At 39.1% G+C, this 27,041-nt stretch overlaps 1 protein-coding gene across 1 annotated transcript; it reads left to right on the top strand.

Moving 5' to 3' along the window:
* Positions 1–334: 334 nt before the first annotated feature.
* LOC135478224 (2-hydroxyacyl-CoA lyase 1-like) lies at positions 335–26,677 on the top strand. Its single transcript, XM_064758496.1, is given in 21 exon segments — positions 335–406; positions 1,450–1,554; positions 5,009–5,049; positions 6,643–6,723; positions 9,511–9,583; positions 11,496–11,573; positions 13,105–13,199; positions 13,446–13,559; positions 14,395–14,529; positions 14,810–14,915; positions 15,887–15,970; positions 18,082–18,189; positions 19,479–19,532; positions 21,214–21,265; positions 21,268–21,313; positions 22,503–22,537; positions 22,540–22,605; positions 22,608–22,659; positions 23,478–23,585; positions 25,601–25,787; positions 26,504–26,677. Coding segments are annotated over 21 exon segments (1,725 nt in total). The 3' UTR covers positions 26,537–26,677.
* Positions 26,678–27,041: the final 364 nt, after the last annotated feature.

Here is a 27,041-nt window from a genome sequence, read left to right as displayed (position 1 = left end):
AACTATACACACTTTGACTGAGTATAGTGTAATATTCATCAGATATCGAGTCGGGCGGATCGTTGTTTATGCGTGCTGGATCGAGCGTTCAGGCTAATGGGTGGGACGGAATCTGGAGCAGACGTGCCGTTACATGTGGCATAATTAGCAAAGGATACTTATAAACTACCGGAATTACAGTGACAAATGTCAGACAATTACCTCAAGGACTTTTGGGTGTAATGCCGCAGTCGATCGAACTGAAGCGCGATTCGAACTCACGGCCTTGTGTAATACAAACGAGGGTCGACTGCTGCTATAAGGGGACATAACTCTCGTCCATATGACAGCTAAAATGGCAGACGGTCACGGCGAGCAGGATGCGAGGACAGGAGCAGATATTTTGGCAGAGGCCCTACGCCATCAGGTATTGCCAGCTGTGACAACTTAATCTACTTCTTCAACGTAACAAGCCTGCAAATGCATGCATGCACTTTAGCTAAGTGTACATGTTACGATGGTGTAGGCTATGCAAGGCGAATGTTGAGTCGTTCGCCGGTTCGTTAACTGCAAACACCAAGTGTCAGCAATGTGGACTTTACTCTTTACTAGGAATTAAACTTTGAGACTACAGTCGCATTGATGCTCTTTGTCAGTCACTTTATTTATACCTTCAAGCTCTATGATTATTCTTTTTCTAAGTCACACAGTTATGTTTTTTCACCTGAAAATTCTTTCGAATACATTCGCTTGCTTAGTTCAAGTAGGCCTACATAATACTTTTTTATTCTTTGACTGTCCGGAGTTCGAATCCTACACACGACATGTTTTCTTTTGTTCGATTTGACATCCACTTAAGTATGCAAAATAATCATTAGTGCTCTTAAATCCAGATATAAAATTCAAGCATTTGACCGAAATTGAAAAAAAAATAACTTCAGCGGAGAAAAAAAAAAGATAAAGGTAGGGAAATAACCTAATAATTTAGGTACCAGTAGTTTCTGCTACTGGTATAAGCCAAGTTTTAAGTCATCTTTCTGCTCGATCTATAGCATACTCGATCAATGGCATACTCGATCAATGGCATACTTGATCAATGGCATACTTGATCTCCTTAACATGGCCAAGCCTGATCGAGTGCTACACGACTCACAACCCTATTTTGTCCAAGCAAGATCATCAGGGGGTGGGCTCACAGAATCATGGGTCATGAATCAGTTAATGGTGTGTGATATAAAACATTGACGTGGCTGGCGAAAGGAGAGGATCAAGTTTTTGTGCATTTGCTGTTTGGGTTAATATAATTGATCAAATTTAACAGCATATTAATGCATTTCTCCGCCTACATGTAAGCCTGTATTTCAGAGGTCAACTTGTTACAGAATTTGAGCTTGTTCTTTTGTCTTTGCTTTGTTTTTTTTTTTTTACTACTTAAAAAGTTGACCTGTTTGTTTCTTCTTTCGCTCCCAGGGTGTGGAATACATATTTGGTATTGTGGGAGTCCCTGTCGTGGAGATAGCCACAGCTGCTCAGGAGGCGGGCATCAAGTTCATAGCCATGAGGAATGAGCAGGCGGTAAATCTATTTATTTGATTTATTTGATTGGTGTTTTGCACTGTACCCAAGAATATTTCACTTATACGACTTTGGCCAGCATTATGGTGGTAGGCGGAAACCCACGACCATGTGCAGGTCTTCCCACGTACAGCCAGAGAGGAAGTCAGCATGAACTGGACTTGAACTCACAGCAGCCAGGTTGGTTGGGAGGCTCCTGGGTCATCAGACGGTAAATAGCTGAACAATAAAAGCATTGTTAAATATATGTTTATTGGGGTTAACCCCACTGACCCAGGCTTCCAAATCTGTGGAACTTTTTCCATCAGATCTTTAAAATTCCTATCTCTTTCATGGTTCAGAATAAAGATAAGTTAGTTGCTACCAACTGGCCTTATTTTTTCTTGATAGCGTTGTGTTACCCCCGACATAGATGTTTTGACGGATGGCCTATTAGGTTGCTTACAATACACATCACAGTCTCCGTCTGTAATGAGATGCCACGATGATGAGATGACACCCGGAGTGGATGTCATTATAATTATGGAAATTCAGTTTTCTACAGTATAATGCCTCGCTCATCTACGGTTTTTGAGTGTTGAAGTATTTTTTTTTAATGCCATGCGTACTCATGAATTTTCCACTTATATGAAGGCAGTTGGTATTATGGGTGGAGAAAATAACTTGGATCTTGGAAAAAACTATGGATCTTGGGAAAAACTATGGATCTTGGAAAAAACTATGGATCTTAGGAAAAACTGTGGATCTTGGAAAAACTATGGATCTTGGAAAAAACTATGGATCTTGGAAAAAACTATGGATCTTGGAAAAAACTATGGGTCTTGAGATGCCATACAGTTCGCCTTACAGAGCATTGGATGATTTGGTTATTATTAGTTACAATTACTCAGTAAATGACCGGATAAGCAAATACACGGATGGTGTTAATAATTCTGTCTGAGTCACTGTCACCGTATATTTCTGTATCCTGTCATTTAGTATCCGTGGAATGTATTTATCCTGCAAAAAGGAAGCTATCATTTCAATGCAGAAAGCTGATCTATCTGCGAATCACTGCAGCGACACTCATTGTTGCACTCACACCCAATGAGAAGGAGGTAACCAGATGTATCGGCTGGGGTTAACAGGCACATACATTCCCCACACATGACTGTTGATGTCCAGTGAGTGTTCTGTATGATGTAGGATAAGCCACCATACAAGGTGCACGTCATGCAAATTTTGCCTGATTGACCCTTACCTGTACACTGTATAAACACCTTATGACAGTTTGATTTGCTAGAAGAGACTGACATGAGATGGCCTTGTATGAAGAATGGTCTTGCAGGCCACGTGGAAGTGACAGAAAAAAAAAGAATTTGGTTTCAGTTCAGAATCCAAGATAGACATTGATAATCTGTACATTGGTTATACATGCAGAATACCGTAAATAACCTAAAAACAATGACAATGGTGCTAAAACTTTAAGGATGGCCTAACACATGTAGGTTGCTTACAATATGTATGGCCAATTTCATGTAGGGTGCTTACAATATGCATGGCCTTATTCATGTAGGTTGCTTACAGTAAGCATGGCTTAATAGATGTAGGTTGCTTACAGTAAGCATGGCTTAATAGATGTAGGTTGCTTACAGTAAGCATGGCCTTATTCATGTAGGTTGCTTACAGTATGCATGGCCTGATATAGGCTGCTTACAATATGCATGGCCGGATTCATGTAGGTTGCTTACAGTATGCATGACCTAATTCATGTAGGTTGCGTACAGTATGCATGGCATAATAGATATACATGTAGGTTGTTAGCAGTATGCATGGCCAATTTCATGTAGGTTGCTTACAGTAAACATGGCCTTATTCATGTAGGTTTCTTACAGTATGCATAACTTAGTTCATGTGGGCTGCTTACTTACTTTCATCGTGATGGCTGGCACAAAAAAGTGTATTGTTGGTGCCGTATAATTAGCAAAGGATACTTATAAACTACCGGAATTACAATGACAAATGTCAGACACTTACCTCAAGGACTTTTGGGTGTAATGCCGCAGTCGATCGAACTGAAGCGGGATTCGAACTCACGGCCTTGTGTAATACAAACGAGGGTCGACTGCTATAAGGGGACATAACTCTCGTCCATATGACAGCTAAAATGGCAGACGGTCACGCATGTAGGTTGCTTACAGTAAGCATGGCCTTATTCATGTAGGTTGCTTACAGTATGCATGGCCAGATTCATGTAGGTTGCGTACAGTATACATGACCTAATTCATGTAGGTTGCGTACAGTATGCATGGCATAATAGATGTACATGTAGGTTGTTAGCAGTATGCATGGCCAGTTTCATGTAGGTTGCTTACAGTAAGCATGGCCTTATTCATGTAGGTTTCTTACAGTATGCATAACCTAGTTCATGTAGGTTGCTTACAATATGCATAACCTAGTTCATGTAGGTTGCGTACAGTATGCTTGGTGTAATAGATGTACATGTAGGTTGTTAGCAGTATGCATGGCCAGTTTCATGTAGGTTGCTTACAGTAAGCATGGCCTTATTCATGTAGGTTTCTTACAGTATGCATAACTTAGTTCATGTAGGTTGCTTACAATATGCATAACCTAGTTCATGTAGGTTGCGTACAGTATGCTTGGCGTAATAGATGTACATGTAGGTTGTTAGCAGTATGCATGGCCTAATTCATGTAGGTTGCTTACAATATGCATCACAGTCTCTGTCAAAAGTGAGACGTCATCGTGATGGCTGGCACAAAAAAGTGTATTGTTGGTGCCGAAACTTACAATTTTCCACTAGGATATCATATCCCACCTTTTGTTCAACAAGTCTTTCTAGAATTGCTAAAAGTTCTCAGGAAAAATTAATAGTCATGGACTACGGATTTTGGTTATGGAACAAAATTTTTGGTAACTTTGGCAACTTCAGGGAAGCTGTCTTGGTTATCTTGACCCTCAACAGTTAACCTGTCTTTCAAAATGTAAAGGTTTTGGAACTGGAGAATCTCTGAAAATATCGAGGTCTGATTGTACAGGTACAAACCTGTCCTTGAACAGTGAATTTGAAGGTCTCTCTAGTATCAATGAGAGTAAAAGCAGTCAGCCACGCCAATGTGGCTATTTGTCCACTCTTCTGTAACTTTGTTTTGAAGATCTCCTGTCTTCCACTAATATGCTATACATATCTGTATGCCAGAATGTGGAAAAGTAAGTAACTTGTCAAAGGTTGGTGGTTTTATGCCACCCATAAAACTCATCGCCATCGTGTGAGTGAAAAATTCTCGAGTATGTCATTAATCAACAAATCAGATAAGTCAATAAATATATAGATACTTGTGTACATGTATGTACAATATTTACTGGTATTATATTAACACTTATCAAATAAATAAATAAATAAATGCAGTCTGGTTTAGTGATAATTTAGCCTGTCTTTTCCTCTGTTGTATAGGCATCTTATGCAGCATCAGCGATAGGTTATATGACAGGACGGTGAGTACCACTGTTACGTGATAGGGCTGACCTTCATCAGAGAACAGTATCAAACCATACATGATAGGCCCGACCTTCATCAGAGAACAACATCAAACCATACATGATAGGCCCTGCCTTCATCAGAGAACAGCATCAAACGATACTTGATAGGCCGGGCCTTCATCAGAGAACAGCATCAAAACCATACATGATGTAAGCCTCATGTCTGACATTCGTATACCATTTGTAGTCCGTGAAGGGATTTCCAAGTCGATAATCGCAAGATCCATTTCCAAAACAACACTTAACACTATCTCCTAAAGACAAAGGTAGGTAAGAAATTATACAAATAGGATGTAAACCTGGCAACACACAAGAGAGAAGCGGTCATCATTTTTCAGTGATGCTGGGCAGACTGTGGATATTCCAGTGGATAAGCCCGGCCTTTATCAGAGAACAGCATCAAACCATACATGATAGGCCCGGCCTTCATCAAAGAACACCCTCAAATCATACATGATAGGCCCGGCCTTCATCAGAGAGCAGCATTAAACCATACATGATAGGCCTGGCCTTCATCAAAGAACACCCTCAAACCATACATGATAGGCCCGGACTTCATCAGAGAACACCCTCAAACCATACATGATAGGCCCGGGCTTCATCAGAGAACAGCATCAAACCATACATTATAGGCCCTTCCTTCATCAGAGAACAGCATCAAACCATACGTGATAGGCCCAGCCTTCATCAGAGAAAATCATCAAATCATACATGATAGGCCCGGCCTTCATCAGAGAAAGGCATCAAAACCATACACGAAAAACCCGGCCTTCATCAGAGAACACCATCAAAGTATACGTGATAGGCCCGGCCTTCATCAGAGAACAGCATAAAACCATGCATGATAAGCCCGTTTTAAATTTCTAGAAAACATAAAAACAGTGTATCCAGGGAGTGCTTTACTTTCTTTTCCCTTGCTTATCAAGAAAAAACATACTGGACGTGATTTCAGAGAAATTTAAACTTAAAATTAATTAACCTGGATTAATTTCTTTATCAACAAGAATATGTATTGTTATTTCTGCAGGTGGAGTTTTACACATTTACATATCAATACATGTACCTTTTGGAGTCTTAACTGTTGCAGACAATGCATTAGTGAATATATTTATTGAGTTGAACAACTTAATCAAAGAGGTGAAAACGTAAAACTGTGTGTTTGTTTGCATACATAATGATATATAATATACTGGATATTTTGAATAAGCTCCATGTACAACATAACTTTTCATACAGGGAAACATATTGTTACCTTTTCGTAATTATAGCGAAATATTTGTTTATGTATAAATTTAAATTCATATAATTATTTTATTTGTTTATTTATTTATTTATTTATTTATTTATTTGACTGGTGTTTTATGCCGTACTCAAGAATATCTCACTTATGCGAAGGTGGGCCAGCATTATGGTGGGAGGAAACCAATCCGAGTTGAGAGTAAACCCACGACCATCTGCAGACCTTCGCACGTACAATCAGAGAGTTCATATAATTAGCAGTAGCCCATAACATGTGAACTGTACAAGTGCATATGTATTATCTTGCAGTCCGTCTGTCTGCCTGGTTGTCTCTGGTCCAGGATTAGTCCACGCTCTAGCTGGGATGGCCAATGCCATGGAAAACTGCTGGTGAGTCAGAAAATGGATTTGCAGTCAAATTTATTTATTTATTTATTTATTTCATTGGTATTTGATGACATACTTCACTGTTCACTTATACGACGACAGCCAGTAGTGGGAGAAAACCAGGCAGACCCTTGAGAACCCACCACTATCTGACGGCTGCTGGCAGAGCTTCCCACTTATGGCCAGAGAGGAAGCCAGCATGAGCTGGGCTATTCAAATTGAGTTTTGTCCAGTAAATTAATGCTGACTGTAAGAAACTATTTTTTCTTTTTTATCTAATTCGTGTTTTCTGCCATACTCAAGACTTATCCGACAGCATTATTGTTGGAGGAAACTGAGCAAAGCCAAAGGAAAACCTATGACCATCCATATGTTGTTGGCAAACCTTCCCACATACGACATAATCACCCACTCACCAAACCATTCACCCGCTCACCAAATCATTCGCTTATCTGCTCACCAAATCATTGACTCCCCCACTCATTAAATCATTCACTTATCTGCTCACCAAATCATTGACTCCCTCACTCACCAAATCATTCACTTATCTGCTCACCAAATCATTGACTCCCCCACTCATCAAAGCATTCACTTATCTGCTCACCAAATCATTGACTCCCCCACTCATCAAATCATTCACTTATCTGCTCACCAAATAATTGACTCCCCCACTCACCAAATCATTCACTTATCTGCTCATCAAATCATTGACTCCCCCACTCATTAAGACATACATTCATCAAATCATTCATTCGCCCACTCACCAAATCATTCATTCAGCAAATCATTTACTTGCCCACTCACCAAATCATTCACTTATCTGCTCACCAAATCATTGACTCCCCCACTGATCAAGACATACATTCATCAAATCATTCATTTGCCCACTCACCAAATCATTCATTCAACAAATCATTCACTCGCCCACTCACCAAATCATTCACTTATCTGCTCACCAAATCATTGAGTCCCCCACTCATCAAGACATACATTCATCAAATCATTCATTCGCCCACTCAATAAATCATTCATTCAACAAATCATTCACTTGCCCACTCACCAAATCATTCACTCGCCTACTCACCAAATCATTCACTCACACAATCACTAAATCATTCATTCACTCACCCAATAAGCAAATCATTTCCTCACCCCCTTTGTAGCCATCGGGGTTAGTACGCCAGCATGGTGCAGTGACCCAGGAGCCACTCACCATTGCAGTTGCTGTGACTTCAAGTCCAACTCATGCTGGCTCCCTCTCCAGGTGTACATGGGAAGGTGTTCCAGCAACCTGCAGATGGTCATGGCTTTTCGACCGGGCCTCCCACCATTATGCTGGCTGCTGTCGTATAAGTGAAATATTCTTGAGTATGGTGTAGAACATCTGTCAGATAAATTAACAAATAAATACTCACCTACTTACCAAAACATTCACTCATCCACTCACCAAATCATTCACCCACCCCTCACCAAAGCATTCATTCATTCACTCACCCCTTCATCAAATCATTCACTCAACCACTAACCGACTCATATACTCACCTACCCATCTATTCGCCCAATGACCAAATCATTCTCTCAACCACTCACCAACTCATTCACTCCCCACTCACCAGATCTTTCATTCGACCACTCACTAAATCATTCATTCACCCACTCATGAAATCATTGACTCAGTTGCTCGCCAAATTATCCACCCATCCACTCACCGAATCACTAATTCACCCACTCACTAAATCTTTAACTCATCAAATCGTTCGGCTATCAACTTACTCAACCACTCACCAAATGATTCACTCACAATTTCACCAAATCATTCACTCACTTATCCACAAATCATTCACTCACTCACTCACCAAATCATCACTCACCTGGTCTCCAAAGCATTCCCTCACCCACTCATTCACTCACCTTTTCACCAAATCATTCACTCACCTTTTCACCAAAGCATTCACTCACCTATCCACCAAAGCATTCACTCACCTATCCACCAAATCATTCACTCACCTATCCACCAAAGCATTCACTCACCTATCCACCAAAGCATTCACTCACAATTTCACCAAATCATTCACTCACTTATCCACAAATCATTCACTCACTCACTCACCACATCATCACTCACCTGGTCTCCAAAGCATTCCCTCACCCACTCATTCACTCACCTTTTCACCAAATCATTCACTCACCTATCCACAAAAGCATTCACTCACCTATCCACAAAAGCATTCACTCACCTATCCACAAAAGCATTCACTCACCTATCCACCAAAGCATTCTCTCACCTTTTCACCAAAGCATTCATTCACCTAGGTTTGGATTTACTTACTTGTGTTCGTCTTAAGTAAAATTAAATAAAGTCCAATATTGTTTTGTTATCCTGGCGTTTGAGTCCAGTTTTTGGACAGTCATCAGTCTGGCATTTTGGCTGATTCGCATCACTTGGAGTCCTAACTTAGGAACCTCAGTAGGCCAAGGAAGACAACATTAGTTGCTTCCTGTTAGAGTTTTACTTTGCTCCATATCCTGTTTCACTCCCTAAATAGTAAATGTCAACACAACAACAAACTACAATATCACTCAACGACAGACAAAAAACAAATATTCACCTAAAAACATAATACGTTGATGGCTTTTGCAGAATACAACCAAAAATTGCGAGATGTAATAGGGCTGCAACCACTCCCCATATCATTTACCCAGTTGTCGGTCTGACTTAATACCCACTCGACTATGTGTACTTATATCCCCAATCAGTCAGTCAGTCAGTCAGTCATTTTGTGTTTGTAGGCCTCTCATCGTGATTGGTGGGTCATGTTTTCAGTACCAGGAAGGGAGAGGAGCCTTTCAGGAATACCCTCAGGTACTAACCCGTCTAAATTCACTTAAACCATTATAACCAGATTGAGCACCAGGGTCAATTCCACAAAACCATTTCTGTCTAACAGTAAATGGTCTGAAAACCTTCGATTTCCCCCCACGATAATGCTGGCCGTTGGGTGGCTGTGGATTTTTCTACCCAGGCGCTGCTCGGTTTCTTCCCATCGTAATTCTGGCTGCCATAGTATAAGTGAAATACTCTTGAGTTTGGCATAAAAAACCTGTCAAATAAATAAATAAATTAGTAAATGGCCTAAAATTTATTCCATGATTAAGTTGTACATATTTTACTTATACTGAGAGTTCTGTTGATTTGAGAAAGATTTTTGGAGGTTTGTTCGAAAGGTGGGATAATATATCTTACTGGAAAAATGTAAGTATCAGAACAAAAAGTAATATTTTATCATATTTATTTGGATTTGGGTTCTAAAAGTGTAATTTTGAAGGCGAAATTTTAGGTCATTCACTGAAAGTCAGAATTTGAAAATCTAATTTTAAAGAATATTTGTGGGCTCTAGAACTTCAGATTTGGCACACCTTATAGATGTTGTCTTCAGACAAATGTCCAAATTTCAGCTCTCAGCACCAAAAACTTAGCATTGCAGAGGTTTTACCTTTTAATTAAGATCAGAATTGTCTTTGTGGAATAGGACCCTTAGCACTTTGTGTCATTTACGAAAAAAGTTTTCAGACAACCGCAGTGGCAACATCACAGTTATGTCCCCACAGGGTTTGTTGGGTGTTTTGCCCTGGGAATTCCTATCGAAATGATATCAGTTTCATCATGAATTTTAGCTATACGGAGGCAAATATACCGCCGTATCAATTTGAAACATTAGGTAATTTACAAAGTTCTGATTCATGACACTGGCAGCACTGACCAAGTTCTAAGTCTTCAGACAGTGAATTTTATGCTTGGTTGGAGTTTCCAGCTGCACCGGCACTCCTGACTGGTAAGTTATGGTTTTACCAAAGACAGCTCTGATATCAGCGTTGAGATACTGGGCTTGTTAGGGCAGTGAATCTGTTGGTTTTTAGTGGATTTACAGTCATTATTGCTTTTTTCGGAGGCTCTTGTGATAATATACGGTTTCTGCATGGCGGTCATACAGTGGTGTAGTTTTAACATGAGTGTTACTCTTAGTGGAGCTATGAGTGAGTGAGTGAGTGATTGCTTGGGGTTTAATGTTAGTGAAGCTGTGAGTGAGTGAGTGAGTGAGTGATTGCTTGGGGTTTAACGTTAGTGAAGCTGTGAGTGAGTGAGTGGGTGAGTGATTGCTTGGGGTTTAACGTTAGTGAAGCTGTGAGTGAGTGAGTGGGTGAGTGATTGCTTGGGGTTTAACGTTAGTGAAGCTGTGCGTGAGTGAGTGCTTGGGGTTTAACATTAGTGAAGCTGTGAGTGAGTGAGTGGGTGAGTGAGTGCTTGTGGTTTAACGTTAGTGAAGCTGTGAGTGAGTGAGTGAGTGAGTGATTGCTTGGGGTTTAACGTTAGTGAAGCAGTGAGTGAGCGAGTGCTTGGGGTTTAACGTTAGTGAAGCTGTGAGTGAGTGAGTGGGTGAGTGAGTGCTTGGGGTTTAACGTTAGTGAAGCTGTGAGTGAGTGAGTGCTTGGGGTTTAACGTTAGTGAAGCTGTGAGTGAGTGAGTGGGTGAGTGAGTGCTTGGGGTTTAACGTTAGTGAAGCTGTGAGTGAGTGAGTGAGTGAGTGATTGCTTGGGGTTTAACGTTAGTGAAGCTGTGAGTGAGTGAGTGGGTGAGTGAGTGCTTGGGGTTTAACCTTAGTGAAGCTGTGAAAAAGAAACTACATGCAGAGGTATAAAACACAAACACTTTGTTTACATTTAACATGTAATGTCAACTTTTTCATGGTTGTCTGTCTTCATTTTCCCGCCCGCAGGTGGAATGCGCCAGACCGTACTCTAAGTACTCCGCCCGGCCTAGCTCTGTAGATAGACTGCCATTCTATGTCGAAACAGTAAGTGGCGATCTTTCAGAATGACATTCCCCTTGTTTTCTTTTTGACTCCTCGATGCTGATAACGGTTTACAATTCTCATTGTTTTTTTTTTGTTATGAAATTTCAACAAGAATAGTTTTATGTATTCACCTATGTCTACACATAGGCTTATGGCATTTCTGTTTCAAGAATGACATCGTATGTTTACCTGTGTTTACACTATCTTTGTACAAAAATTGTATTTTATATTTACCTAGCTCTGCATATGTGTATTATAGGCTTCTGTTACTCTGTATGTATCCCTGTTATCAGACCGGTAAGTGGGCTCCTGGCCTGTTGGTTCGGAATATTAATATTAATAAACCATGCTTTTGTGGTATTTAATTTATACTGTAAATGACCTGTTTTATACTATTTTGACACTGTTTTTATTGTTCCAATGGCATGTCCCCCAGGGGTCTGTCTGTTCACCTGTTTTTAAGAGTTGAAAATAGAAATGATGACCTCAAATTTAGGTCAGGCCATATTATTATGTCATGCAAATATTCGTAATTTGAGACAAATACAAGTCTGGAAGTAAGAAGACGGACACTACATTGTCCTACACCAGATAATATTTTGTCTAGGGTCAACTGTTTGGTACTTTTTAATAGTATTGATAGCTGGAAGATTTTCTCTCAAGCCCTGCATCAACTTGAAAATTATTTGGAAACTTGACCTACAGTCTGTGGGATGGTTTGTTGTATTTTACCCTCATCCTTGTTTTTTCACAAAGATATAAATGAAGCTAATACATTTCTGAACTTAAAATCAAATTAGATGAGATCTGTATTTTGGTTGTCATTCTGAATTTTAATAATAGACTGGAGTATGAAACATTTATTCCTTGCTCTAAATTTATACGTGTAATGACCTGTGAGCTGCCAAATAGGCTGTCCAGGAAAACAGCCATCCTTGGACAAATGAGGTTATATTCTCATATCTAGTGAGTGTTTATATGGCTGCAGATTGAAGTCAGGTAATTTACCAGGTGTCTGACATGATGCTGTGTTTTCTACCTGCTGCAACTGGCTTCTGTAGTTGTCCCAAAACTGACCATTGTCAAAAGTGAAATACTGGCCCGGATACCTCAGATGGTTGAGTGTCCACCTCGGGGGCGGTAGATCCAGTATCAATCCTGGGTCAAGTCACACCTAAGATTTTAAAAGAGGAAGTTGGTAATTTTCTCGCTTGGCTTGGGGATAGTGCAAAGACCGGTTGAACCGTATCAGTATAATGGCTCTGGCATGACGGCTTACGAGTCTTCGGTAAGTCGTCTCAGTGAAGCAGCACTAGATAAAAGAGCGGTGGAAATCCATCCTGCAACAAGGAGGCACATTACATACACCCTAAGGATTCCTTCATCGTCATATGACTGAAAAATTGTTGAATCAGTTTGTCAATAACTTGGACTTGCCAAGTTCAGCAGGTACTTGCCGTTCACTTTTTGATATATTGTACTCTATATTCCTCCACCCATATCACTGAAGGTGTTTTGTGTTTTCTGACAGGCCGTACGTCACAGTTTGTATGGTCGCCCAGGAGCCGTCTACCTGGACATGCCAGCCGATATCATCAATGGTACAGCACAACTGTCTCAGATCAGGTAAAATTGTTATCATCAACCTTTTCAACCCCAATACTTTGAAACATTCTGACGAAGCTGTTGGGTGTAGAGAACTAATTTGCACACCCAGGTGTGTGAAGGTTGCATCTTAAATGACACAGACAAATCATTTTTAGCATCTTTTTCATAATAATTTTATCCATAAATTCCACTGAAAGAAGTGCTATAGTGGTTGAAAAGGTTGGAGATTTACGCTATGGGATTTTTTTGGTCTTTATGTTGCAGCCCTGCGCAGTATTGCCCAGCTCCCCCAAAGACTTACGCTGACCCTGATCTGGTGGAGAAGGCAGTGGATTTTCTACAGTACGCAAAGCGACCTCTGGTTATAATCGGCAAAGGGTGAATGGAAACTTGCCCCTTCTCTCTGTATTTTAGTGACCAGTTCAGTCACTAGTACGCATGAAGTGTTGGTTCTGTTCCAGCTTGGAATAATGAAGCTTAAATTCCGCAAACATCCTCTGCTCTCTCTATTCTTCATGGCACTATTAAGGGGATAGTGCAACGACTGGTTGACCCGTATCAGTATAATGGCTCGGGCGGAGCGGCTTACTTGCCTTCGGTAAGTCCTCTCAGTGAAGCAGCACTAGATAAAAGGGAAGTGGAAATCCATTCTGCAACAAGGAGGTACATTACATGCACCCTAGGGATTCCTTCGGCGTCATATGACTGAAAAATTGTTGAGCACAACGTTAAACCCCAAGCACTCACTCACTCACTCACTCACTCTATTCTTCTTGGAGCTTCAAATTAAACTCGAATAACCATTGATCTTATCTTACATGAAGTTTGTGGGGAATCACCTCCCATGGCAAATACTGCCTGTTCTGGGTAAATACATGTGCATCACAAGCATGACGTACAAAAGTTTGTCAGTTACTAGCCAAAGGTTGGTGGTTTATTCTGGGTTCTCTGGGTTCCTAGAAGTGAAATATTCTTCAATAAAATCTTAAAATAAAAGAAACTGAAGAGAAATATGACTTCAGAAGTTTTATAAAAATGACCCCAGTCAAGTAAATAAATACTACCAGTAATGAATATTACAAGTAATGAATATAATGCACTGTTATGATGAGCTTGAATATACATGTACTTACTTTCCTCAAACACATTAACAATTGAGACTGTAATTTTATTTTGACAAATATAAACAGGTGTCTTGTCATGTTGATACAGGTGTGAGCTATGCCAGGTGTGAATCCAGTGTCCAGCAATTAGTCCTCGACTGTAAACTACCCTTCTTACCTACGCCCATGGGGAAGGGTGTGATACCTGACATCCATCCGCTCTGTGTGGCACCCGCAAGGTCCAAGTAAGTGGACCCAATTTATATAAGAACGACGTGCATCGAGTTTTGATCTCTGATCCGGGCGTCACACAGAAAAATGTGACAGTCTTCGTTAGCTTTTCTCACATACATGATCACATCTGTGCTGCCTCACTGGAATGCCATTTGAAAACAGCTGATATTACTCCCACAAATTACATGTACATGTGGTCATGTCAATACCAAGAGGCAAACCTAAGATACTCTTGAGTATGGTGTAAAACCCACAGTTGATTAAAGAAAGAATTTTGTCTTTTTCCACCAGGGCTTTGCAGCAGGCAGATGTTATTCTACTTCTCGGTGCCAGACTCAACTGGATATTGCACTTTGGACTTCCGCCACGATTTGACCCGAATGTGAAGATTATACAGGTTGAGTGTGTAATGACTGCATGAGCTACAGCTTTATAGCTAATGGTTCAGATTGTGTATTCTTCTTCATTTATTCAAAAAACATGTCATCTATAAGTATTTGACAATCGCCGAGTTAAAGAGTGTGGAAAAACTGAGCGAAGCCTGAAGAATGATCTCAAAATCAGATGAAAGGGTTTGAAAACTTCATCGTAGGGTATTTGAAAATATTTTAATTTGTATGGTGGGCATTTGGGACCAACTTATTATATATGTCGTCTTTGCATAATAATGTTTTAAATAAGGATGTGATGCGTTTTGTGTATGCAATAAAATTTTTGAATATGATTTTGTTGTCTGTATCCAAATCTGTGCGTTTAAGCTGAATCATGATAATATTTATGAATATATTAAAAATATAAATATGATCAAAATCCTAGATGAATACATTTGTTAGCTGAAAAGACCAAATTCTTATGCAAATATATTTATTAAAGATGTTTTACATCCTCATTTATAACATTATTACAAAAAGACAATGAACATGAAGAGGTCGTCCCAAATAGCCACAATACAAAAATTATTTTCAAGCAAAAGTCATATTGAAGACCACATTTACAACAGCTTTTTGCACTCTTTCTTCTGAACTGTATGTAATTTTTTTATGTTTTCTCCACCTAGTCTGTAAAAGAGCCACATCCAGTCCAGCTGTATGTAGGTGTCAGATTTCATTGGAAATTGAGTTAATTCATCGTAAATCCGCTCAATGGGTGAATCCTTGACTGCTGATCTACTGTTTTTACCTTTGCAACACACATCAGTATTACATTACTGTAGTGTGCAAGGTGTAGTTAGACATTAACAATATGAAAAGAGTGCCTGGTTTTTACAAGTATATTAAATGATTTTGATGGACAACGATCTAAAGTGATGATAAAAGCTGTTGGAATTTTAATTATTCATCTCATGTGAGACTGTTATTTTTGGTGCAGGTTGATATCCAGGCAGAGGAGATGGGACGGAATGTTGCCCCAGTGGTACCTCTGCTAGGAGATGTGGGAGCTGTGGTTGATCAGGTAAGCTCAGGTATAAGCGAATGAAAGCTCACCTTTTCATTGTTGTGCATTCAGAAATTGATTATGTCTTTAAGATTTATTTATTGATTTATTTATTTATTTATTTATTTGATTGGTGTTTTACGCTGTACTCAAGAATATTTCAATTATACGACAACAGTCAGCATTTTGATGGGAGGAAACCGGGCAAAGCCTGGGGGGAATCTACGACCATTGGCAGGCTACTGGCAAACCTTCCTACATAAGGCCAGAGGGGAAGCCAGCATGAGCTGGACTTGAACTCACAGTGACCACATTGGTGAGAGGCTTCTGGGTCATTAGGCTGTGCTAGCACGCTAACCGACAGAGCCACAGAGGCCCCTATATCTGTAAGAGCATCAGAATTACTTGGCTGTACATGTATGTGTGCGATGGACCAATGGAACAGTCACGTATTATAGAGATTCTGCCTCAAAATTGGGAGACCTGGGATCAAAACCTGGTCATTCCAAAAATTTTTAAACTGTTCCTTGTTGCTGTCTCACTGGGTGCTGTCTCACTGACATGTTAGAGCAAGGAAACAGGACTGATTGGCCTGGTGTCAGTATAATGTGACTCGGTGGGTGTCATGTCTGGTGTCTTCGACATGATATTTCCATGGCGTGAGCACATGGACTCGCCAAGTCTTAGGAATACACGGTATATATACACACACTTGATGACTCCTTGTTGTCATGTGATTGAAAGATTGCTAAGTAACGCATAAAAATCCAATCATAGCCACATACGTACGAATCCTAAAGACACACTAGGCGGATTTTTTCACTTGTAGGGACGAACTTAATCGCCTGTCAAATAAGTTGACAGTATTCACAAGCATGGTTGCAGATGCACTAGGCATCATGTGACACAAACAAACTTTCACAGTGATTGGTCAGCTCATTGCCGAAATTCGCTGGAGCAGACACACTACGGGGACAGAGTGAAATTGCCGGCATATTTCTTGGCTGGTATCTGACATGTTTGATTCAGGTGAATTTCAGGGCGGGCAAGATCGCTTAAGGAATACGCCCCCAGGGGCGCGAACACTCTGGATGGATTTGCAGAAATTTACCCAATACGCAAGTACAAGTCTAGTATGTCCCTGACTCAAGCTGAGACATATACATATTCTCCACCATAGCATTGCGGTATTTGTGTGCTCGCTGGCTGATGGATCTTTAGTGATATAAACAACACAGAAACAACAAAGTAAACATTGTTATGAAGTTCGCCAAGAGATACAAACAGTTCATTTTTTTTTTTATGTTGAACGGTTCAATCCTGAGCACAAGCCAGATTCATGGGGAGTAACTCTCAATTAGAGATGCCTTGTAGATGATCAAAGTAGCCTCCCCTGTAGTATGGTGGCCGCTGACAGAATGGCTCCTTCATGTGTTACTACTGTTGTAATTAGCCAGCTGATTCAGGATGTTTTCTGTATTCTGCCGTATATCTTTTTATTCCTTCAAGCACAGTATTTTTTTCAATAAAGATTTAGCCATTAAAGGATAGATGATGGGGATTAGCACGCTAGCACTGCCCAGTGACCCAGGATCCTCTCACCAGTGAGATTGCTATGAGTTCAAGTCCAGCTCATGCTGGCTTCCTTTCCGACCATACATGGGAAGGTCTGTCAGCAACCTGCGGATGGTCACGGGTTTCGCCCATTTTATTTCACAAAATGTCACTGGCTTTATTACATAAAAGTTGGTTGTTATACAAAAGATTGTGACTTTATTATATAAAGGGTAGTTATCACATAAAATGATTAAGACCTTATTTACATGAAGGTTGTTTTTTCACAAAGTGATTAAAACTTTATTTCTGGTTATTTTAACTTTAGGTGCAGTAAAGGAAATGGTATTTTTAAATAATGCATGTGTAAGTTTATTCATGTATTAGAGCGGTCTACATCTGATGCAAGAAACAAATTATATTCCACTTGTGTACTTGTGCATCGTTTGTTAGATGTGAGGCCGACAAAGTGGAAATTTAAGCCGTAGGCTACTCGGATATTAGATTTCTTTTAATGACCATAATAAGGAAGATCGTATGAGATATATTTTCCTCTCTTTGTCGATTAAATACAGATGAATAGCCGATTAAGTAATCTGCCGCGGAAGTTTGAGTTCAGCACTGCCTCAGACTGGTGGCAGGTACTTAATGAGAAGATCAAAGGGAACCAAGTCAGTGTGCAGGTGAGACAGTGTAAGACTTCCTTTTTACTGTAGCCTCCAGGTGCAAGTGGGGATAAATCTAGTTGATATGTAATTGATATTCTGCATTCTAGTTCAGCTGTATTTTATATGCCAGCCAGCGGGTTTATGACTGTAATGGGTGCTGGAAGGAGTTCAAATAAACCACAACAGCTCTTCATTAAACTGCGACATACTCTAAAGGATAGGCCAACAGTGGGATATTGTTTGATCATCACGGCTGATGATTAGGGCTGTCTCTAAAATGTTACCTATTGCTGATGGCCAGTCTGCATAGTTTTGCGAAATGTGTTATTTTTTTAAAGTGGTTTCTTATCAGAATCAGCCAGGTTTTCTTCAACAACAAATTTATTTATTTATTTCATTGGTGCTTAATGTCATACTCAGGAATGTTTCACTTGTACGACGGTAGCCCACAGTATGGTAGGAGGAAACCAGGCAGAGACCAAGGGAAACCCACAATGGTCCGCAGGTTGCTGCCAGACCTTCCCATGTACAGAGAGGAAGCCTTCAACAATACCAGTGACATGCCAGACATGCCAGACTGTACATGGCAGGTGGGATAGTTTGTCAGTATCTTGCCAAAGTTTGATGGTTTACAACGGGCACTCCAGTTTCCTTCACTCATAAAACTCCTCTGTTGCGCAGGTGGAGTATTCTTCAATATGGCTTTAAATAACAATCGGTTAATCAATGAACCATAAAACAGTCTAGCCCACTAAACAGAATGATGTGAGGTTGATCTGCATGGTTTCCTGCTGTTTCTTTAATGCCTGGTTTTCTCCTTAGGTTACCCTGCCTTGTAGTTTCCTGTACAGGTGGAGCTTAATCTGCCGGCTTTCCTCTTGTGCCTGAAATATCCGGTTTCCACCTGGACTTCAAATATCTGATCTACTTTGCTTTTCCCCTGGGCTTGATCTACCTGCTTTCCCCCTGGGCTTGATCTGCCAGGTTTCCCCCAGGGCTTGATCTGCCTACTTCCCTTCTGGGCTTTATCTGCCTTGCTTTCCTTGTGGGCTTTATCTGCCTTGCTTTTCTTCTGGGATTGATCTGCCTGCTTTCCCCCTGGGCTTGATCTGCCTTGTTTCCCTCATGGGCTTGATAGCCCTGGTTTCCTCCTGGGCTTGATCTGCCTGCTTTCCCCCATGGCTTGATCTTCCTGGTTTCTTTTTGGGCTTGATTTTCCTGGTTTCCTCCTGACCTTGATCTGCTATTTACATTTCATGTTATGACATTAGCCAAACGTTACATAAATTTGTTTGGTATTGCAGAGTATGATAGCTGACCACGACACTCCCCTGAATTATTATGTCGCTTATCATGAGGTAGGTCAAACTCATGTCATACTGATGTCAAATTAACGACACCGCCTGAATATTACCTGAAATTAATATGTCATTATTTATAGCAAGTCTTTCACAGCTAGACCAAATCTTCTAAAAATTGTTATTGACTGTGAAGCGTTTGTTATCCCCATATGGGGAGGCGATCAGAAATGTGGCAAAAGTGTAGGAACATACAACGTCTGAAGTGAAGTCTCTACTGGCTTACAAAGGGGTGTAGTTGGATAGGATACATGAGAGTGTGTTGTGCTGCAATGAGCCATCTGTTAGCCATGGTCCAGTTTTGTCATTCAAGGTTATTCTTGAGAGTTACACAGATGCTTCAGGAAGACAGAACAGCTAAGTCTATTTGCTATTGGAGGCCCTGTTACATTTTGGCTCAATAAGGGACAACGTGTAAAAAATGTATAAAATATAAGATATGACACCAAACTATAGGACTGAGCTACATGTACGTACATAGGACATGGTCACAGGACAAAATATAGGACAAAATACAGGATATATCACCAAACTTTAGGACTGAGGTACATGTACGCACATAGGACATGGTCACCGAAATATAGGACAAAGTATAGGACATACTTTAAAGGAGAATAAAACATAAAAATGATGCCAAAATCAGATGAAAGAGGAAATATTTATTTGCAAATATGATCTTTAATATTTTTGGTAATTTTTTTTTCAAGAGAAAAGGGTATTTGAAAATATTTTTGTATGGTGGGTATTGGGGACCAGCTTTTGGTATTTGTTGTTGTTGCATAATAATGTTCTAAAGAAGGATGTAATGCTTGTCTAATAAAATTATGTGAATGGAAATTTGTTGTTTATATTGAAACATATGCATTTAATCCAAATTATGATAATATTTATGTCCATATTAAAAATATACATATGATTCAAACTGAGGTTTAATACATTTGTTTGCTGAAAAAAAAATTCTAGTGCAAGAATATTTATTGAACCTGTGTTACATCCTCATTTATGACATCATTAAACAAAGGCAGTGTAAATATCAAAAGGTGGTCCCAAATACCCACTATACAAAGATCATTTTATAGTGTCTTTTTCTCCTGAAGGAAAAATCGTAAAAAAATATTGAAGACCACGCTTTTTGCACTCTTTCATCTGAACTTTGTCATTTTTATGTTGAGTGGGCGTTTCGCTGAAATGTGTGTCATTTAACACATGTGTGAAATATTATTATATTGTTAGTTTACAAGGGATAAGAGCAAATTCAGTTCAGTGGCTCAAACATGTTAATTCTGAGACAGTTTTTTTTTTTTTTTTAACTTTTTGACTTATAGAAGGAATAGCAAATATATGTGCTCAAGTTTTAATAATGAAATGATCTTTTCACATTTTCTTATAGCCTAAGTAAGTCCCCAGATTTATAAAACATGTTTTTAGATGATGCACAGTACATATATATTTTTGAATGAAAAAGAAACAAGAACAGAATAAAGGTAAAGGTAAAGAGGTATATAAAGGTATATATAATATATATATATATATATATATATATATATATATATATATATATATATATATATGTATGTATTATTATTATTATTGTTATTATTCATGTAAAAATGCCACACAGACAGATTTTAATGGTTGTTGTGGTCAATTAACTGGCTATGTACGTGTGGCTTGTTGACAGATTCAGGCCGTATTACCACGGGACTGCGTTGTGATCAGTGAAGGGGCTAACACCATGACATCAGCAGGGCAATGGTTCCTAATTTCTTACCCAGGCACCGGTCAGTTCTTAGATCTGTCTTGTTCATGTGTATGTGTTGTTATGTGGTGACATAGGGGGCGCCATTGTTCCATGAGTTGTTTCCCTTGGTAGAAGGCCAGTGATATACACCCCAGCCTCTCACCACCACCACCATCAAGAAAAAAAATTAAAGTGATGCATTTTTTGCCTCTCTGTGATTTGAACCTATGTTTAAGTACTGGTGCATGGGTGTTCAGCAGGTTTACACGATTGATTAAATTTTACTGTTAAATGGAAATTTAAGCTATTGATACGCCAAAGTATACAGTTATTTTTCAGTTTAATTCATAGCTACCGGTATTTAAATGTTTGCCGCAAAGAGTGAGTACTTGTGGTGTACGGTCGTACTTGGGTTCGTTCAGTCATATGACGATGAACGAGTCCTTACAGTGCCTGTAATGTGCCTCCTTGTCACAGGACGGATTTCCACAGCTCGTTTATCTAATGCTGCTTCTTTGAGACATCTTACCGAAGGCAAGTAAGCAGTCTTGCCCGGAGCCATTATACTGATACGGGGCAACCAGTCATTGCATTATCCTCTTCATTCTGAACGCCAAGCAAGGAAGTCACAACTTCCTCTTTTAAGGTCTTAGGTGTGACTCTACCCAGGATTGACCATGGCTCTTTGCTGTAAAGACATTGTTTCACCAATTGATATTGTCACATGTTCAAATCCAGCACTTGTTGATTTGACTGCTGAGTTTTGTCCAGAGGTTTAATTGTCATGTCAGATACCAAGATTGTGGTTTCCCCAAGCTGCTGATGCCCTGAACATGTTTAATTAAGTGAAACAAATGAATATTGGCGCTATCTGTGACATTCTGCTTAAAAGATAGTAGTGTCTTGCCCCCATCCCCCACCCCCCAACTCCCTACCTCCCTCTTCTTAGCTATATATTACTGACTCATTGCAATATTTTGTATGATGTCAAAATTTGTCCTACTGACCAAGGACAGCTAGTCAGCTAGACAGAGCAAATTTAATACAGAAAAATCTTGTTGCTGCTAAAAATTCTTGGGTTAGCCTTTAATTAACACCATTAAAATGAGTTATACTTGTTAATTGTAAGGAAATATACCTTTAAAAAAACTCCTCTGAGGTATTGTAAAGTGACACAGAGTAAAATGTTGAACATAAGTGACTTATTGTATTTCATGGCTTTGTCGCAGATTAGACGCTGGTTCGTTCGGGACAATGGGTGTGGGTTTGGATTTGCCATAGCTGCTGCCATCTGGTGTCGAGATCATGCACCAGAGAAGCGGGTTGTCTGTATCAGGGTGACAGTGCCTTTGGGTTTTCGGGCATGGAGGTGGAAACAGTCTGCAGGTATATTTATTAAAGCCTTCTCTAAGCTGTTGTTTTTATGATATACAAGTAACCCAGCTTTGCACTAGGAATGAGTACATTCTCCATTATCAGCAATGCTTGAGTGGCCGTTTGAGCAGACTAACAGTTGTTGAAGACCACTTGCCATCCACTAATACGGTGTGCATCTCTTTACATTACACGTGGGAAAGTTTGTTAGTAACTTGCCCAAGGTAGGGGGTTTATTACAAAGACTCCAATTCCCTTCAAGCATTGTATTAACAAAAAATAAATCATGAATATGGCATAGTACACAACAATCATATTTTTGAGTAAGGCGTAAAACACTAATCAACCACATGTAAATTAATTAAACAATATTGAAATCGTAGCAGTAAGAAAATGTGAAGGAGGTGTAGTTTCTCGATCTCATTGAAAGAGAAGAAAAAGCTTGAGTTCCAGCTTTACAACGAGGAAATTTCCATATCTTATAATGGCAGTGAGGATGAAGAAAAAAAAATCCCTGAATGGATTTACGAACATGTTCTTAACGTGCTTTATATGCAAATGTATATCTGAAAATTCGTGCACAATTTTTACTATTTAAATAAAAAGCATTCAGCATGTTAATTACTGTGTCATACTGTGGCTTTAAGTCAGAAATTTTATCAGGTATCAGTGATAGGGCATTCTGGTTTCCTTCACAGATAAACCTGCTCATCATCATTTAAGTTCAAAATTCTTGGATACAGTGTTATTAAAAAAGCAAGCCAATAAATAAATAAATTTTAGGATTAAATTTTGCTGTAATTCACAACAAAATTTTGTCCTTATTTCAGGTACAAACTTCCAATTATCTTCATTATTTTTAACAACAACGGTGTGTTCAGCGGAGTCGACAAATCTACATGGGAGAATTTGACGGCAGATTCCGATCCTGCCCTCAGGTAATGTAAAGGCAGGATACACTTGAAGTTACACTTCAAGGTGTGTTTGGAAACACAGGGAAATGTTTCTGAGAATTGTTTTCTCAAAATTAGAGAACATTTTGTAATTTGAGAAATATTAGTGAAGGTGAAGAAACATAAAATAAAAAAACATGTAAAACACTTTTTTGAGGCCCTTAAGCAGAGTGGAAAATATTTCTCAGAAAACAATTGAAATTTGTGACTCCCTGTGAACTACCAATTTGCAACATTTTCTGGAACAGTGGAAAGGCTTCCTGATATTTTGGGAGCTTTCTTTGGGGCCAGTGAACCTATGTAACCTTTAGAGTTTTGTGAATTGGTAAATGTACTAGTGGCCACAATATGATTGCAATGCAGTGGCAGATTGGGATAATCACTGTGAGTGCTAAACAGTAGGAAGTCTATGGCCTAATCACTGTGAGTGCTAAACAGTAAGAAGTCTATGGCCTAATCACTGTGAGTGCCAAACAGTAGGAAGTCTATGGCCTAATCACTGTGAGTGCTAAACAGTAGGAAGGCTATGGGATAATCACTGTGAGTGCTAAACAGTAGGAAGTCTATGGCCTAATCACTGTGAGTGCTAAACAGTGGGAAGTCTATGGCCTAATCACTGTGAGTGCCAAACAGTAGGAAGTCTATGGCCTAATCACTGTGAGTGCTAAACAGTAGGAAGTCTATGGCCTAATCACTGTGAGTGCTAAACAGTAGGAAGTCTAAGGCTTTACTATATGTGTGTACCTCTCAGATAGCGTGTTTTGTATTCTCTCAAGTCTTACGTGGGAAGATCTGGTAGAAACCTGTAGATGGTCGTGGGTAGGTAGAGCCCATTTCCTCCCACCATAATGCTGTGAAATATTCTTGAGTACAGCATATATTAACACCAATCAAATAAACAGATTAATAAATAAATGTTTAGTATTAAAAATTGTAACATGAAGAGAGCAAATAAATGAACTGGTGATTTGTGCTACTACATTTGGTTTTGCTCGCCAAATAACATTTGATAAAGCGTTTGAAGTCATTGAGACTCTGTACAGCATCTTTCTTCCACTCAGAAATCTGCATAATGAAGGTCATGTAAGTGAAAAACTCTTCGTGGAATACATTAAATGTCAATCAAATAAAGAAGTTGTTAAAAATTAAGTTTATTTCAAGTTAAGCCTGAACAAAAAAATTGTTCAAAATTAAGATAATTACAAGTTAAGCATGAGTAAAAAAGTTGTTCAAAGTTAAGGTTATTATAAGTTAAACCTGAGTAAAAAAAGTTGTTCAAAGTTAAGTTTATTACAGGTTAAGCCTGAGCCAAAAAGTTGTTCAAAATTAACTTTATTACAAGTTAAGCCTGAGCAAAAAGTTGTTCAAAATCAAGTTTATTACAGGTTAAGCCTGAGCCAAAAAGTTGTTCAAAATTAACTTTATTACAAGTTAAGCCTGAGCAAAAAGTTGTTCAAAATCAAGTTTATTACAAGTTAAGCATGAGCAAAAACTTGTTCAAAATCAAGTTTATTACAGGTTAAGCATGAGCAAAAAAGTTGTTCAAAATGAAGTTTATTACAAGTTATGCCTGAGCAAAAAAGTTGTTCAAAATCAAGTTTATTACAGGTTAAGCATGAGCAAAAATGTTGTTCAAAATCAAGTTTATTACAAGTTATGCCTGAGCAAAAAGTTGTTCAAAATCAAATTTATTACAAGTTAAGCATGAGCAAAAACCTTTTTCAAACATAAGTTTATTACAAGTTAAGCCTCACTTAATCTTAATACCATTCCCGTTCTAAGTGAAAGTGAAGGCCTCTTCAGTCTGGCCAGTTGCGGGTTCAATCTGACCTTGGTGACGGAATTTGTACATGAAAACTTCTTCAGTGTGACGTTAAACAACAGTCAAACAAACAAGCAATCAAATTTTAATCTGAACAAAAGTGAATAGGGGGCATAAGTTCTTACACACTGTTGAACAAAGGGCCCCAACACCTGTATTTTGTCCTGACTCTTCATAGCTCACCACCTAACTGCCTGTTGCCTGACGCCCGCTACGACAAGGTGCTAGCAGCCTTTGGAGGAGCTGGCTACCTGGTGACAACTATCCCACAGCTGAGAGACAGTCTCTCAGCAGCCTTCACGGACAGGAGCAATCCTTCTATGATCAACATTCTCATTAACCCGCTGGCTCAGCGCAAAACACAGGTGAGCAAAAAGGTCGTACACTACATGTACAGTATTCCACCTGAAGATTGCTACATAAAAATGCACCTTCAGAAACACATATAGGCCTTAAAATGCTTTTTCTAATAAGACGGTAATCAAACTTCACTAATAACTTGTAAATGACCTTATAAGGTGGATGACTCAATCAATATGTGTCACTTGAAAAATGCTAAAATATTTAATACAGTTCATGTTTTCAAAAACTTTGGATTGACTTTAATATTCATTTATGTAGGTTTACCATTCTGCGATCATTCATTTATGGTTGTTGCATGCATTTAGGACAAATTAAACGAAAGGAATATATCAAAAAAATTTTTTTTGCGCTTCTATTAGTAAGTGGATTCAAGACATTAAAAATAACAATCCGGAGATACCGTAATTCTTCAAATTTTTGGGACGGGTATAAGTAGTGTTGAAAGTAGAATATTACAGCCGTTTGGAAAAGTAAAGATATGAGTATGTTGTTCAGTAGGTGGTCTAACCATTTGAGAAAAAAGAAACTCAGTATTCCTGCTACAATTACATATATATTGGCTAAAATGAGCAGATCAGGTGTCCCAAAAATTAGAAGAAATAGTGTAGATTTTGTTATTTTTCCGCCCAAAAAATCAGTTTCTGTAAAAACGGTGTTGTTTTAAATGTAACCAGACTAGTTTATACTAGGTTTTTTTTTTATTGTTTTTCTCTGGCAGGAGTTTTCCTGGTTGACGACTTCTAAGCTGTAGACAACGAAAAACAGACTGGAGCTTTATGACCAATGAAATTCAAAGTTACATTTGATGTACAGCTGTGCTAATGTCGCGTTGGTTGGGAAAAAGGTAAATTGAGAAAATCTCATAAAATTATTGTTGGCCATAAAATCATCCCGAAAGAGATATCAACCAGTCAGCACAAGGGTATCAAAGGCCCCCATTGACCATTATTATTCCAGACAACTTTAAGGGATTCAGAATCTTTTCTGATTGGCTAATGTGAAAGATAGGCCAGACTGTGACTATTAAGCTGAATTTTAGGTATGGCAGATTTATTCAAGGGTGACCACAGTTGCGGGGTGTACCTCTTAGGAAACCTTATGTCCATTGTCAGTCAGCAGCCATTTAATGTAAATGGGGTGTACATGGCAGGAAAGAATGATTGTTCAATGTTTCAGTTTGTTGATCATGAGAAATAAACTAGTAATTATTATGTGTGGCCTTTATGAAGCAAAACATCACTGTGGCGGATTACAAA

The sequence above is a fragment of the Liolophura sinensis genome, chromosome 11 (assembly GCF_032854445.1).
Source record: "Liolophura sinensis isolate JHLJ2023 chromosome 11, CUHK_Ljap_v2, whole genome shotgun sequence".
NCBI classification, from domain to species: Eukaryota; Metazoa; Mollusca; class Polyplacophora; order Chitonida; family Chitonidae; genus Liolophura; species Liolophura sinensis.
This window is presented reverse-complemented; position numbering and strand designations above follow the sequence as displayed.